Source organism: Xiphias gladius, chromosome 18 (genome assembly GCF_016859285.1).
Source record: "Xiphias gladius isolate SHS-SW01 ecotype Sanya breed wild chromosome 18, ASM1685928v1, whole genome shotgun sequence".
NCBI classification, from domain to species: domain Eukaryota; kingdom Metazoa; phylum Chordata; class Actinopteri; order Istiophoriformes; family Xiphiidae; genus Xiphias; species Xiphias gladius.
The window spans coordinates 21,675,557-21,692,145 of NC_053417.1; the positions used below are offsets into that span (position 1 = coordinate 21,675,557).

General features: G+C 42.4%; 2 protein-coding genes across 13 annotated transcripts in view; both read right to left on the reverse strand.

The window, feature by feature from the left end:
* Nucleotides 1-1,336: 1,336 nt before the first annotated feature.
* LOC120803270 (specifically androgen-regulated gene protein) lies at nt 1,337-9,555 on the reverse strand. Of its 4 annotated transcripts, none has more exons than XM_040151586.1 (5): nt 9,449-9,538; nt 9,052-9,180; nt 4,785-4,979; nt 3,959-4,121; nt 1,337-3,861 (listed from the first exon to the last, which is right to left on the reverse strand). In XM_040151586.1, exons 3-5 carry the CDS (start codon nt 4,887-4,889, stop codon nt 2,357-2,359), a joined length of 1,773 nt encoding a protein of 590 aa, XP_040007520.1. In that variant the 5' UTR covers nt 4,890-4,979; nt 9,052-9,180; nt 9,449-9,538; the 3' UTR covers nt 1,337-2,356. The 4 variants fall into 4 exon arrangements, with proteins under 4 accessions (XP_040007520.1, XP_040007521.1, XP_040007519.1 ...); XM_040151587.1 differs by having other exon boundaries at nt 9,052-9,177; nt 9,449-9,481; XM_040151585.1 differs by lacking the exon at nt 9,052-9,180 and having other exon boundaries at nt 9,449-9,555.
* Nucleotides 9,556-12,948: 3,393 nt separating this feature from the next.
* Nucleotides 12,949-16,589, reverse strand: part of LOC120803792 (ankyrin repeat and SAM domain-containing protein 1A-like) — a 62,572-nt gene continuing 58,931 nt past the window's right edge. For 8 of the 9 annotated variants that reach the window (XM_040152702.1, XM_040152697.1, XM_040152700.1 and 5 more), the window contains one exon: nt 15,444-15,560. In XM_040152702.1, coding sequence (XP_040008636.1) covers nt 15,444-15,560 — 117 coding nt within the window. Of the gene's footprint in view, nt 14,266-15,443; nt 15,561-16,589 lie in introns of those variants that run through there. The other variant, XM_040152698.1, reaches the window with a different exon arrangement.

Here is a 16,589-nt window from a genome sequence, read left to right on the forward strand (position 1 = left end):
TGTGAACAAGGACAGTTCTACTTTAGTTAACAAACCTTATTTATCATGAAGCCCCTTTACTTGTATATCACAGTTGCATAATGACTATTTTAAGGCTTTCTTCATCCTAGATTCCATCTTATGTCTCTGTAACTTTTTCACATTAAGAATGTAGGAAATTAGGGAGGGTATGCAGACTGATATGGTGTGTTATTCATAGCAGCTGATCTATGATGCCTACCAGCGTAATAGTGAAAGTGACAGGAGCTGTCACTGAGTCTTCATCAGGCAGGCCTGCTGGCGGTGGGACAACAGACACAGCAGGTGGAAAGGAAAGATAGCTCACATACCAACATGCCACGGAGCAGCACAAAGTAGCCTGTGTTGGTTTGACAGCATGTAGCTGCATCTTCTTTTCCTGGCTTTACTGTGAAAGAGTATATTCACCATAAGATAAACTAATAATAATGCAACACACCAATGATTCCTGTTCTGATAACAGTGTCTTGAGAGTACAATGAATAGTCATCATTGCAACTTATGCACATGTGCTTTGTCTTTCAACTACTGTATTCAAAATAGTATTCAAATTCCTTTTCCACTTGGCTCTTGGTGACATTTTCCTCAGAAAGATAACAATCAGGGGTTTACTTTCACAGGAAAAATGTGTAAAAATATCCACAAAAGCATATAAAAATATTCTCTTTATAGATAAAATTAGATGAAAATTACATAATGGATGAAAATGCATGCAGAGAAGAAATTTTGGGTGTGATCAAGACAACAAAAATGGCCGAAGAAAAAAAAAAAGGTGTGCAGGGCAGGGCTCAAAGATTAACAACAGTGACACATTTAATGGCACTTGGCACTAATGCATTCATTTTGAGACGAGGCACATACTGTACATATAGATTTAATTGCACAATGATAGGTATAATGGTTAATGGTTACAATGCTGCTCCACCACCAAAATGCTTGTTACTTCTGCATGTGGCATTCTTCCAACATTGTCTAGAAAGTTATGTGTTACTCCAAAAACTGACAAATTAGTCTTTTCAAAAAACTTGTGGTGTGTTCTCTAGAGGCTCTAGAGTTCAGCAACGTGATATAATATCTTTCAAATTGGGTTTAATTTTCACAGCAGCTATTGACCTTAACGGCAAATTACAGGAAAGAGAAAATCTATTTGTTTCTACAAGCCTGCAGCAGTGATAAAACCTTTTTCAGACAGCCCGTCGGCTCACAAATGTGCCATCAGGAGCAGCAAAGGTGTTGCATAAAGGCTAAACAAGGAGGTGAGAAAACAGGTTTCACCAGTTCTCTCGCCATCACGTCAGATAAAGGCTGCTCCAAGCCGGTGCCTCATTATTTGATTTGACATGACACCAGTGTCTACGTGTCACATGCCACCAGAGGGAAAAAAAATGACATCTTCCAAATGAACATAAAGGACATCTGTGGATCGTAGGGACAGTGTATGATCAGCAAATTAGAATAATTCTCACGGTAAAACTTGTACGATCAGCTATTGTACAACTGATGGACCCATAGTGACACTGTGTTTTGACATGTGCATCACTATGCAGCCATGCAATCCGTGTGTTTCGGATACTTATCACCTAGGGGCCACCGGCATTTTGCTTTGAGTTTCAGTTAGCTATGTTCTAGCAATGCACCACATACTTTCTCAATTTTTATTAATTCAATCAACAACCTTCAATTATGAAACTAAACTGCACTGAAAAAATAGGATCAGTACAATTCTCATTAAATTTAAATATTAGCCAGTCCTTCCTAAAGAAAACTTCTTGTGGTCAACAAAGCTAGACTAAATATTCCAGTGAATTTTAGGAAGTGAAAGTATTAACAGTGACCTTTCAAAGTACATAAAAGTAGAAGTAAGAGGGGAACCAGCTTCACAATGGAGCCACTTTAAAACAGAATAACTGGTGAGATCTGAGAGTGACGTGGAAAGGTCACACCTGAATGTCACAAGACACAATAAATGACAAAATAACTCCTCATTGCCTCTTACAAGTAACAGTATTTAATTTACAAAAACAACAGCAACGGGGAGAGATTCAGGAATATCCAAAAAAATTCTTGATTGCCAGTTGAATGAGAAGTAAAAAACTGTACACATGGCTGCACAATGTAAGTAACAAGTAGATGCAAAGTGTGGTGTATGACAGTATTCAAGTCATGTGAGGCAGTCTCTGGTTATAATAGCTTAATGCAGTAAAATGGAAAATGCATAAATATGTAGTTAAGCTGCTTCCCCAACGGGTTGTGATGCCTTCATCTGTTGTGTATGAAATATAGTGTCTGAAGGGAGTCCATGGCAGTTAGATCAGGTGTGAGATGTGGCGAAGACGCATTAGTCCCTGAGCAGCCCCAGCTTCTTCAGGGCCTCGCGGCGGTCCTCTCCGTTTTCTGCACGAGGGCAGATCAGCACACTGATGCCTTGCGATCGAGGCAGCTTCTGAGAGTCTCCGGAGTGCTGGAAGGCAGTGTGGGCTTGACTAATGGCACGGCCCGCCTGCAAACCATCTCCCTGAGCGCTTGAAAACTCCCTCCTACTCCCCAGAGAGGCAGGGCGTGGCCGATTGTTACGCAGCTGGCTGGGGTTCTGCTCCCTGCTGACGGCCTGACCGACCTCGTCGGAGACTTGACTTGCCATATAGCTGCTTAGACCAAGGCCAGAGTGTTCCAGGGTGGCTGATTTGACATCTATGATCTTGGGTGGGGTTAACTGCTTGGTCAGGCTAGGAGGGGTAAGAGGAGGCATATTCACCTGTGCATTAACGTTGGCCTCTGAAACATCTTTGACGGCAGACAGTTCATTATCTGACGGCAGAGGTCCGAAGGGGTCACTGAAAGCAGCGGGTGCCGAGAGAATCGCAGGAGCTGTAGAATTAGCTAATGGTGACAGAGCAGCAGGAGACTGTAGAAGGACATAGGCAGGAATTGGGCTGTTAGACGGTGTCGAGGGAGGTGTATGTGGAGTTGTTGGGCTGATGGGGGAAGGAGGAGCGCCCCATGATTTTCTAGTTTTGGGAGAAAGTTTGGGGCTCAGAGAAGGACCTGAATCTGACTCATCGCTTTTTAGCAGGCCAAGCTTTCGGAGAGCCTCAATGCGGACCCTCTGTGGGTCCAACAACACCCAGTCACTGCCAGTGGGGACCGAATGTCCCGAGTTGCCATCAGAGCTAGCCACCGCCGCCTTGTGTGACTTCAGAATAATGTTGGCAGGAAGCTTCTTGGGCTTAGGGGCCACAGCAGGTGGACTTCGGGGCTCATCAGCCTCGGGAGGAGGACTCATCTGGTGGCCAGAGGTGACGGCTGGTGGACTTAGAAAGGGAGACACTTCAGGTGGAGGCATGTTTGGAGTTTCCTGGGTCACAGAGGAGCTCACTGAAGTTCTCTTCGCAGAGGCTCTCTGACGTAACTGCTCCAAGTCAACGGTTGCTCCTGGTTTGTTACTGGATATCCCCGCAGATGAAGGATGGTCTTTGAGTTTCTCTGGGTGTGCGGGAGGGCGTGGTTCGTCCATGAAGTCTGAGGGAGGAGGGATCAGACCCAGATCTATTTCAGAGGCCTCAGTGGACTGACCTGGACAAAGTCTGGTACTTGTGACAATCTTCGGATTACCATCTCCATCCGTGGATATGCACAGAACCTCAGCCTGAGTAGCAGATGGAGGGATTTTACAGGTAGAGACTGATTCAGTGGCTGGAGGTTCAGGTTGAGTCATGAGGTTCAGGTATGTTGAGACGAGATCTTCTGTGTTGGCTGCTGAAACAGGAGAGGACTGTGGTTCAGAGGTTCGACTCAGAGCATGCTCAGCTCCTCCAACCTCATCAATCTTGAAACTGGAAATATCTAAGAAAGGAGAGCACAATTGCTGCAGTTATTATGCAGGTATGGGACACATAGCCAACTAGGACAACATGCAGAAAAGAATATCAAATGAGCATACCATTTACTTTTGTCCGACCCATTTCTTCTGCCTCTAACCCAGGATCTGGTGCAACATTGGATAAGCTGCTGTCCTCCTGCACCTCTAGCGCCTCAATGGTTTCCTCCAGATACATTAGACATGCCCTCTCTTCTGCAGATAAGTGCTCCATACTGTCTTCACTCTGGACACAAAATAAAAAAATAAAAAAAAGAGAGTGTGAAATATATTACAGATATATAAAAAACAAGTGCATTTCGACAGAATCTCTCAACTCTTCAGTCTCTGTCCTTCATTTAACCCTAATCACGTCCATGAGAGACAGGGCAGGAGCAATAGGTCAAAGTTGTTTAGTCTTCAAACAGCCGCAAAAGAATGACTAATTATACCACTCCTTTTATGGTCCTGACTGTCTTTCATTCCCTACTGGCCTTTCAGAAGAATTTATTTCAGGTAACTATAGGTGTCTGTGCACAGCTTGACATCTTCTCACCTCTGGTCATCTTTAAAAAAAAAAAAAAATCGCTCATTGCAACCCCTTGAAGGCCTCCCTCTGAACAAACATGAGAGTATTGCACCTTACTTCCTCTCATCATCTCTCATGTGAACTGTCTCATATTGACTATAAATGCCCATGCAGACGTCATTACAACCTGACACGCAAATCCCAGTTCTCTGTTTCCCCTCTCCAGCCTAGGACAGAAGTATTGTCAAAAGTAACGTTTATTCAGGCAGGCCGGAGGAAACTAGTGAAACGTCAATACGATATCTGTCGCACGATAAACAGACAAACAGCAGAGTCATTGGGACAGATGACTGAAATGAGGAGATCTACAGCAGCACTCACATAGCCAGAGTTCACGCTAATTACACTGTCGCAGCTCCCAGCACTCTCCATATTACTCAAGGATTCCATGGCAACGCCGCCTGGCCACGTGTTACTCTTCGGCATTGCACAAAGAAGAGGATGAGGGCAGGACCTGTGCTTCACGGTCCTATTTTAATGGTGTAACTCTCACCAAGTGTCAGTCTGACAAAGACTCTGAAAAGTCAAGGAGAAAATGTAAGAAGAGGATGGAAAGACCAAACTGGAATCGGATGAAATTTACCCATGAGGCACAGTTACTGCACGATGTTCAAATGAACACTCTATCAAATGTTGATACAAAGAATGATTTCCTACAACAGGTAAAGATGAGATGAAGCAATAATTTGAGGCTTAAATAGGTCATAAAATAAGTCAGTAAACAAAACAACAACAATTAATGTCAAATCTTTCCATCAGTATGATAAATTACTGCCATACATGAAAAGCTCATGCTTAAATGATCCTCATAATGTAATAACTCTCCTATTAATACATCACTGTGATGTATTAAGTATAACCAGTTATGCTAATTGAGTCATTAAATTTATTAATGGATGAATTAGTGAACATTTTATTTTCACATAAGACAGGGCCTGGATTAAAATTAATAGGTCAACATAAGGATGGATATTTGTGCAATGCAAAATATTTACAATTATAGACCTCTGTCATGTATATTGATCCCTTTAATAAGCAGAATGGATGATTGTGAGTTGAATCTTTTCCTCATCTGTTTCTAGAAAACTAATATATTATAATATATAATGTATTATAGAGCTGAAAAGATACGTTGAACAACTATTTTGATAAATGATTAATCGTTTGGCATCTTTGCATGAAAAATGACTCAAACTTTTCTCCGTCTTCTATGATAGTATACTGAATATTTGGGAGGTATTGACTGTTGGTTGGACAAAACATCATTTCTATATGTAACCTTTGGGGTAATTGTGTTTGGCATTTTTGACCATTTTCAGGTGATTAATCGCGGCAGAGTTATGGGTAATAGAAATAATCGCTAGTTGCAGCCCTAACTTATTGTGCTACCAGAACATAAACAAAATTACATTATTATTGATATTGGGTTAATGGCTTATTACATTCACAGCTGTAGTGAGACCTGCTTTCTGAATTATTACACAGGACGAGAATATTTTGCATCATAGCACTCAGGTCATGCAGTACACGCATTGTTTATCAGATGGTATTCCAGTCACTACGCTTCAGTAAACAAGTGAGAAATGCTCATCTTTGTTTATGAATGTGCCTGACACACTTTCCGTCATGTACAATCGGTGTAAAGACAGCTGATATGCCGTGTTGTGTTGCAGCACTACACTGCTCACTTGTGTTTCCTGTCCATTATTCCGTGTCAGGCCTGACAGCAAAATGAAAGCATGCCAGCCAAAAACTCAAGGGATTATTACTGGCTCGTCATCTGCTAAAGGGATACAGGGATGGGGATTTTTGAAATCCTCACTAAAAGAAGAATGATTTAGAAATAAATAGGGTGGTAAATGAATTCACAAGACCTTGTCGAAAAGGCCCCTTAAAGCAAAGTTCCTACCTCCTCACGTACCCCCTTTGAAGTAATTACAGTGAATAAGAAAGTGCCAAAAGCAAATACCACCAACATGAAAAGATAATATTTGATCAACTCGGGTTCAAACTCTGTGGTGGATTTTGGTTAACTAGGTCACGCAAATGCAATATACTGTATTCAAAGACAATAGCTTTACACCCTGTTACAGGACTTATTAACCATGTAGATGCAGCTGCAGAATCAGGTTCAGGTGTGTTCGTGGGAGCAGAGCAAAGTGAACTTTATTGTTCTCTTATCTCAGAGAACATTTGATTAAACATGTAAAAGCAAAGGAATTAAAGTTTTTATGAGTCAGTGTCACTGTTTGCAAATTAGCCGCCGAAATGACATGACGTTTCTGAGCCTAATGCTGCATGCCATCTGTGAGTTAGCATAATTATTACTGGGGCACGAGGTTCCGCCGAGGTCAACCCAGGCACAGACATCCACTCCCGGAGAACAAAGTCTCGCTCTGCTAGTACAAGGGAGTTCAAATATCATTTATGTGTAATACAATCGGTGTTTCTATAAAAATGGGACCGGCTTCTGATGTTTCTTTTAACGGACGGCATGTACATTTAATGACGGCAGCTTAGAGAAGGTGAGATCAATCCGTGGAATTTTAAAAATGCAAGCTAAAGATGACAAAACAAAACTTTCCTGAGCTTCATTCAATGCTGTAGTGACCAGTGACGGCACTGAAGTCAAGTCCTCGATATTTTTTTCTGGGCATTTGGGGGTTTTACTGACCCGGGGGAATTAACATTCTATAACTATTTTTAGGCCAGAAGTGAAAAAAAAAATACATAATCAATTCAGAATGGCTCCACCAATGGCAGTACGGACAGGGGACTTTGAAAAAGGCTTTTGGAAATAAGTTAACTGAACAATAAAGAATGAAAAAATTCAAATAATTCATGCATTTTAGAGCTTTTCATTCTAGATGGCTGCTCAAATTGTTCTGAATCATGGCATTGGGACCGTAGTATTTTAGAAATAATAGCAACCGCCTTGGTTTTAATAAACATGTGCGTTCCATTGAGAGGACATTCCCCACCATATCGTCGTACGCGTGGATAAACTAATCCAAAATCAGACTTTCCTTTGCTTTTTTGATCTGTTCTAGAGCAGCGGTTCCCCAACATCTTGGCTTGTAATTCCTTAAAATGATGAGCAGTTTTCCTTTTCATATTGCTTCATTTGAAAGATTTGTTTGAGTTCTGAAGAAGTGAAAATATCCAGTATGTGACCAAAAAAAACAAAGAAAAAAAAGTGACGTTTGTGTTTGTCTTCCATGTCCCTTTGATTATAACTGTCAAGTCATATCTGTCTAGAGTCAAACCCTAAACTCCTCATTTCCTCAAACAAGCAACAGGTACAGTGAGAATTTCAACTTGTTACAAGAATTTCCTAGAAATTAGTGCCTCTGTGCTGAAACAAGAAAGAAGACGACGGGTTGAAATTTTTCAGGTTGAAGAAAAATAAAACCTTGTTTTAGAAGTACTTGAAACAAACTGAGGTGATTACTGGATTTAGAAAGACTCGTTTCATTGGAAGATTTTTAAGATCATAAGAGTTTAAGGACCTGAGTGACAAGCAAAAATGACTTACTAAGAAGGAGATTTTGCAGTTAATCCCGAAACTCCTCAGATATGTGTCGGGGTGTGACCACTGCGTTGGTTAATCTAGAGGACTGCTGAAGAGCAATGGCATTCTACCCTACTGACATGAAGACACAGCAAGGACAGGTGGGGAAAAAAAAACCTGATCGCCCACACCCACATTCGCACATGTTTTCTGGCAACAAAAGGTAGTTGACGAAGCACCCACGGCCTCCCAGAGAAAGCTTTAATAGCTGCTAATTACTGTTACCTCCCATCAGGCCATTCAGATCAGCAGAGCGGGAGCCACATGTCCAAACCTCAGCAGCCAACATCTCTCACACCCGAGCAAGGCCACAAAGCCGCAGGGCAGCGATGGGAGAGATTGCTACGCCCACAGCTGAGTCAGGATTTAACAGAGACAGGAATGTCACTTTGCTCGCTCCCATGTCTTAAAGACAGGTCTTAAATTCAGCCGAGCGTCCTGATGTGCCTGGGCGTTCCTCTGGAATCACAACTCGGCGGATAATACGCTTTAACTACGAAGGGGTGGGGGGGGGGGTCCACTGCAGGCCTTCGATGTGTTCGCGGTGAGAACAGCTGCACCGTCTGCGAGCCGGGGTTATTACAAACCCAGGAGTCATCGTTTACAGTCTATGGTGACAGGTCACAGTGTGTGTATGTGAAGGGGGGTGGGGGTCCAAAAAAATGCAAAGTATGTGTTCAAGGGCAGCCAGTCAGAGAACGGGTTTAATTATTAACAGTAAACAAAAGTTCATGGTGAACAGCAGTTTGTGCAACTCTCAACCTGCCGCAGTGAACATAAATATTTCATTAATGTTTAGCTTGGCAGCCTGTCACACTAAAAGGACTATTATTGACATTTATGTGCAAATATTTGTACCTTTGCCTGACTCAGTGTCTACTAAGCCACTCGATACTGAGCGATTGATCGCTTCTGATCAATGTGTCATCTTTAAAAAAAAAAAAAAGAAGGGAAACACAGGTTTCCATAGAGCATGAAAAGGTGCTGGACATATGTGGGAATATTTCTAACACTGACGGGAGTCTTCTGCCGAGTGTGTCACCTGCCCCTCCGCTTCTTTTCAACTCCTCTGGACCCGGACGGATGATTACTGACACTGTCTGTGCAGTGAGGGTCACTCACACTCTTCAACAACCTCAACAACTACTGAGGGGGGAAAAAAAAAAAAAAAATCAAATAAAAGCACGGAAACGTGTAACTAGAGGTCAAAGTTTGTTCTGACCAAATGGCTCTCTCTCTCTCTGTCACACACACACACACACTCACACACACACACATACGCACGCACACAGGTCTAAGCAAGGATGATAACATTCTCAGAAAAGCACTGATTTGTGGTTTTTAGCAGCTAAACAACCTTTCTCCCGACAACTTGCAACTCCTCTGTGCACCACGAGATCGCCCGACAACTCACCGCAGATGCTCGAGTGACGAGGTCTCGGGTCGAACGGTGCCGCCGTTTCCAGACCTGAGTCCGTGGCGGCCGCGCACCTCTCTCTCGCCTCCGGCAGCCGCGCGCGTTCCTGGAAGTAAAACTGCGCGACGGCAGTAGCGAGAAGTGACCGACGGGACAGGTGGTGGTGGTGGTGGTGGTGGGGGGGGAAACGCTGCAGCCCAGGTGAGCCAATTAGCTCCAGGACAGGCTGGTGTGTGGCCAATCGGGGAACACCTGACGGAGGGGGGAGCCAATGGAAAAACAGCCGCCGGATGGGCGCAACCCCTAGACTGTATGTGAACTCCGTGCAGTCTGTATGTTGCTTGAGAAATCTGATTTTTATTCTTCTATTTTACATGCAAAAGTAAGAACAAATATCACATTAAATAAAAATGAGTTGTAGGCTACATATACTGCGTGTAAATACTTGGAATAATAAGAGAGGCTTTTATATTTGTTCGGATTTGGAAAATGGACCTATTCACTTATGAGTCTGCCCCCGACACCGTGGTGTTTTGAGCTAAATGCTAAGGTGTTGACTTCAGCTGGGCCCACACACAAATGATCGGGAATGTCGCAAGCGTTTGCAGGCATTCGGGGGGGCCCCCCCTACACCAAGCACCGAACAGGATGGAGTCTGGATCCCAAGAGGGTGCTAGATGAAAAGTCAGAGGATCACCGGGGTTGTAAAACAAGTCAACCCGAGGGGTCGCATATTTCAGGGCAGTCCTTCCAGCAGTTGCCTGGATGTTTCAATAACCCCCCCCCACACAAAAACATGTCAACCTCGTGGTGGCGCTCGAGGGAAAGTGGGTGGGATGCAGCGTCTGGGACCACGGATGCCTGTACGGAATTTCGCGACAATCCATCCGCTCGTCGTTGGGGTCTCGTCAGTCCCGGTGCAACGTTGGGGACCAGCGGAACCTCCGAAGCTCTCACGTGTAGCAAACTGATCGAGGTCTGCCCGTAACGACTCATAATCTCGAGCCAACACAGCTGTGAGCTGTCACATAGATTCAACGCCAGTGTGTGTACTCACAATGAGCACTGCTTTCTAAGGTACCCCCCTCGTAAAGGGTTCATAAGTCGTGACTAATGCGTTTGTAAGTATTAATACACCATTTACTAATGCCTCGAAGGTTAGTCGTGAGCCATTAATAAGAACAGCTGAACGGCTTGGTCAAACGTCTCGTTGGGCTGCTGTTAGGAGTGACTCTTGTTTTGGCTTTGAATTGGGGAGACCCCTCTCCGATTGGCTGCATCATTAACAACGCATTGACATCCACAGCTGCAGTGTGGATTAACAACACTGATAGCTGCGGACCTGTTGGCTTGTTAGAAACTGAAAAAAACCCATGAACATGTATTGATGGATTACATTCTTATCTGCATTATTACCAAACAGATAACAGAAGCACCACCCAAAGAGATTTTTCACAACCTTTTCACCAAAAACTGAATCTTATTAATATTTTACGTCCTATGTTACAATCTATAAAGCATTAACAAAGGGAGTCATAAATCCTTTCTGAAGGCTGTCCCATTAGAAAATGGTGCATTCTGTTTATACTTGTGTATCCTAAAAAACAAATACCGCACGGCTTGTTTTGCAAATGATTTCCATTGTCTAGAGGCTGGACACCGAGAGGCGTCAGTGTCCGTTTGTGCATGCCGGAGTTCATGAACAAAGCAGGTCTGTCTGCAGATATCAATCTCACAGTGAGGGGGCAACAGGCCAATCAGTTTTTCAGGAACAGCAGCATACATCTGTGACGTCTGTGGCGTATCTATGAAAATGAGCAGATGTATTAAGTTCACATCTTACACAGTAACCCATCATCTTCTGATCTGTCGTCGTGTTGATGTTTTTTCAGTGCTGGCCAGCGACTTCGCGTTTCGACAAGGGCGTATTTCCATTCCAGCAGCAGTCGCGTCATTGGATAAGGGATGTGAGGCCGCCATTGGTTTTACATGATTCAAATGTAATTTCAGTGCCAAGGTCAAGCTAATGCAACAGTCCTACTTTATAGGTGTCATTTGTTATGCGTAGCCTAAAGCAATAAGCTATTTTAGATTTTTGGGAAAATCTTTACAGTATAACAGCAGTGTAACAAACTGTAAAATACATTTTATGGCCATTAGCCCCACGACTGCGTGACTATCAAAAGACTGAACAAATAGGAGAAATCAGATGAAAAAGAATTAGATGACATATAATTATGTTCTTAACTATTTTGTTAACTATGTGCACCTGCACACTGGGTCTTTTCCAGCATTTGAGGTTAGTTTCGACCAAAAAAAAAAAAAAAGAAAAAAGAAAAAAATCTGAAGATTAGGTGTTTGCCTCTCTAGAATGAGACATCAATAGGAAAATATTTAAAGTTCATTTGAGTTGGTCCTATTAAGAAATAAATAATATTTACCAAGATTTTAAAAAAAATAATGTCAATGCACAACCTGGGGCTGGGGCAATTAGATGAATGTCTGAATATTTGATATTTGAATTAATATCAGCTGATACAAGTAAACAAGCACAAAAATCAATAGAACACAGCGGTTTCAGAACAAAGTTTTGGCTAAAACTGAAGTTTCTGAAGTCACAACGATATTAAAAGGTCTTCACAGTTGGGTAATTGGATTAGAGAGGGCAAGGTAAAACACTTTGCCTGTAAAATAGTGTTAGTCGTGTTGTGCTGCAACACAACTTTTAATGCAAAGAAATATACCGCAGAAACAGGTTTGTTCCGTTAAAATCATGTTGTCACTGCAGCCTGTACCCAATGCAATAGCTTGTTGTTCAGACTGTCAGGAGAGGCTGTGGTGGTATTTTACTGTCAAGCTTGTGAGAAATGTTTACGAGTTGGACCTGGAGGGCGTAGGGCAACCATTTCATCCTGGCACATCCACTGAGCTTGTTTGCCCTCTGACAAATCGAGACACTCTGAAGGTATCAAAACCACAGTGTCACCTCAGCTGTGATATCTGCGGAGGAACTGACGCTCGTGATAAAATTTTGCAGGTAATTCTGCCAGAGTTGGGAAAAAAAAACACTAAACAGTATCAGTGAACAGACAAATAAAGAGTCAACAGGGACAGCATATCTAATTGCGCCATTTATTAGTTGTACAATTATGAAAAATAATCATAAAAAAAGACTGGAAGCCCAAGATTATTTACAATCTTTTTTCTGAAGTGAGGTCCCTCTTCTGAGTCATTGTTTTCTCAGCCTTTTTTTTTTTTCAAATCACAGGGTATTTATTCACGATATGTTTAACTTTATAAGACATAGTCCTTTTCTCTCTTTTGACAAACGTCAAAAATTACATACGTACATACATACACATACGTATATATATATATATATATATATATATATATGTATATAGATACATATATATATATATATATATATATATATATATATATATATATATATATATATATATATATATATATATATATATATATATATATATATAGAGATATCTATAAAAGCAAAAATCATTCAAGTATCAAAATACAGACCGCTAGATTCATGTACAATATCATTCTCATCATTGTTGTCCTCAGATTAGTCCCACAATATCTCTCCTGATCCTTAGCAATGTGCAAAAGCAGAACGGGACCAGGCTGATGGCTGAAGGTGCCGACACCAGCGAGCTGAAGACAGTGTACCGTAGAGTTACCGTACTGGCCTGACAACGTACCAAATATACAACAGTTAAATCAAAACGACCTGACTACGTACCCATATACACATCAGCTGACCAAAAAGTACCATTAACAGTCAACATACTGGAAATTAGCAAGGAGAGACATGCTCTGCCCTATTGTTCTGTTCTGCAGCTAAAATCTAAAGACGTACCAGCCTGCATGGCAGGTTTGGTGAATAATCTTGTATAGATTAACCGAACAAAGAAGCAGGGAAGGAGAGAGAGAACGACAGTGAACCTCACGTGATCCAGTTCCTGCATTAGGACACGTCATTGTCCTACAAAACAATGAAAACATACGGAAAAAAAGAGAGAGAGAAAACTTTCAAATCAAATTAAAAGCCACCCCCTCTTACATCACTATAAAACAGTCTTTGTAGTGTCAGTTCCTCTGCCCTTTGAGAATTCCTCCCGTGCAAGGTGACATCGATTATTACAGCTATACATGTATGTTGTGGATGAGAAGCTGATGGTCATGGCGAGAAGCTACAATGTTTGGATACAGGCCAGATAATCCAGGAAGGAGTGTGAGATTTCTTACAGTGTGAGGTCTCTTACTCATAGTTTGTACCTTTGTATCATACCCAAAAAAAGATTAATGTTCCTCATCTCAGCCGCTTCCACTTTAACTACAAATTGTGCATCGAAACCTGCAAATCCCGAAAGAGAAACCACTAGCTCTCTGTGAGCGAGGCCTGTCGGACTGACAGCCTTTACACACAGCCACACCTGATGAGCTGACGATCCATTTCTCAGCCGACGCGCGGAGCGTAACAAATACATCTGGCCGGGACGACCATCACTATCTGACGGACAGGAAGCTGTACGGAGGCGTGTGTGTATATGGAGTGAGGAAGTCGGTGAGGTTAGATGAACCGATGGAGCGTGCAGTGTTGAAAGCTTTACGTCTGTTTGTCTCCAGGCCCCCTTGTGTTACTGTGGTGAGCTGCGAGCACGATCCCACCGGTGATGTGATCTGCTGCACGGGAAGTGGGTCACTTTTCCAATAAAACATCCTACCCACCATGCAACAGGGCTCATTCCTGTCCTTTCTTACTGGCTGGGAGTGGCCACAGTGTTCAGCTATAGGGAAGGGACACAGACACACGCACACAAAGCAGTGAGGTTAAAAATAAAGTAAAAATAACACTGAAATAATGGATGATGTTGATGGATTATCCCCCTTATAACGATTAACCCTTTTCAGGGGCAACAGTTAAATATATAACATGATGTGATTGGCAAAACAAAAGGCGGTTCTAACAGGATGAACATAGAAGGCATTTGTTGTGGAAAAAAAAGAAGAAGAAAAAAAAAGACAAGACAGAGGAAGATGCACTTATTCACACACACTTGGGGATTTGGTAAAAGTGCTTAGTTATAGTTAGTTCACCCCAGAAGAAGCATCAGGTTTAAATCCTGGTGCACTGATTGATAGACAGAGGAGGGCATGCCAGTCTTACGACTGTTTGGACTGTCTATTTTCTGGAGCAGCGACGGCCACTAACATGTGGTTCCCTATCAGCCTCTGTTCCCCGATTTTGTTCCCTTTATTCCCCCACTAGAAAATCCCCCTAAATGCTTACTTCATTAGCTCCAAAGGGACCTTATCACAGTGCTAGGAAATTTAGCCTTAGTTAACCCTGTGTAACCTCTATAACACCACAAAATGCATCCCACCGAACGGAAAGAGTCTGCTAAAATCCAACTGATGCATAGAATTACAGGACCAGTTTCTCAGTTTCCTCATGAAACATGTCCATCCAGGTACAAGGATGTGTGCAGTGGGTCGCTCTTGGCTGTGGAATATCAGATTTTCTCAACACAGTCAGGGGTTGAAAGATCAGAGTGAAAAGCCTCAGAGCAGCCGTCGCCTAATAGAGCAGGAAAAAGTACCAAGAAAAACAGAGCTTATTATCTCGAGTAAATACCAGGATGTTGACTGGGAAAAAAGGAAGCATTGTACACAGAGTTCGGGAAACATACAAGATAAAAAGAAAGGAGCATAACAGTGAAGGTGATTGGCAGGGTGGCAGTGGGAGTGATACCAGCAAGAGGAGGGTTGATAAAGTGGAAGGGTTTCAATAGTGGTGTGCTGTTGTGAAAGCAGGACTCGTGTGACGGCTGAACAGAGACGGGGGAGGGCGGGGGTCCAGCCAAGAGAGAGGTGCAGAGTCACAGTGAAAGGCACACAGAGGGAGGGGAAGGGAGAGGGGTGAGGCCAGGCCCAGGTTGAGAGGTCAGTGGGAAGAGGGGTCCGCTCAGAATATGGTGGTCTCGTACTTAGTGCTGATAGTGCGCTTGGATTCCTTGGGGTCCACGAGCCATGTGGCACTGCCCTGGGACTGAGCATCCCCCTCCTGGTCCACAATGTCCCCCTGTAAGTACAAACAGCATTTATAAGCAATATATAAACATTTAATAAATTGGTAATAACATGGTGTTTAATGTAGTTATAAGCGTATGTAAGCGTTAAATAATGTTTGAATGTTTTATAACGCTTCCTGTGGGCACCCGAAAATGTAGACTGGTGTATTAACAGATAATGAATGACAATATAGTAAAAGAGGGTTGTAATAATATAAAATACGTCTTCATAGGAGAAGTTATAGCACTTGTAGCTGTATAAAACAACACTTTAGTGTGTACTTCACTATTCACTTATTATAGATGAGGTTAAAAAGTTATTAATTAAATTTATTTCATAATTTTAAATGTATAATCTCAGTATAATCTAGTTTGAACTCTGTATTCTTTTGAAGAAACAAAAATCACATCCACATCCCAAATTCAATTTAATACCTTGTTCTGGAGCTTTCAGGCCATATCACAGAGTTTCAAATTCAATTAACTCTATAACTTTTTCTCTAAGTGTATTTTAAAGGAATTACGAAACACTTCTAAACCATCAGTAAAGTAACACTAACAGTATAGTACTCTCTCTATAGTTCCATTATTAAAAACCAGGCACTGGAATGGCTTCTCTGTGATTTTTGTCTTACCACCAAACTGTCATTAGAGGGCCCCAAAGTCAAAAGTACAATACACATAGTGTAACTTATGTATGTATCTTCACACAACAGTAAAACATACATTAACAGAAAAATAAATCCACAAATAAAAAATGGGTTAAAGCCGCACAGAGGATTATGGGGTTTTCAAGGCAGTGAGAGGGAAAAAAATGAGAAGGCAGGAAAGCCAAGTGTGAGAGGATGGAGATGGGGCAGGATGAGGGGGCAGCACCTGGGCAGCAGGGCTGGCAGAGTGCAGCGGTAGGAAGGAGGGGCAGTGGGTGGTGCAGGTGTAACAGTAACAGCAACGGCTGTCGAGAGGAGGAGAGTCCTGGGAGACATAAACACCGCCAGGAGGAGAGCCAGACAGAGAGAGAGAGGAGGGAAGAGCAAGAA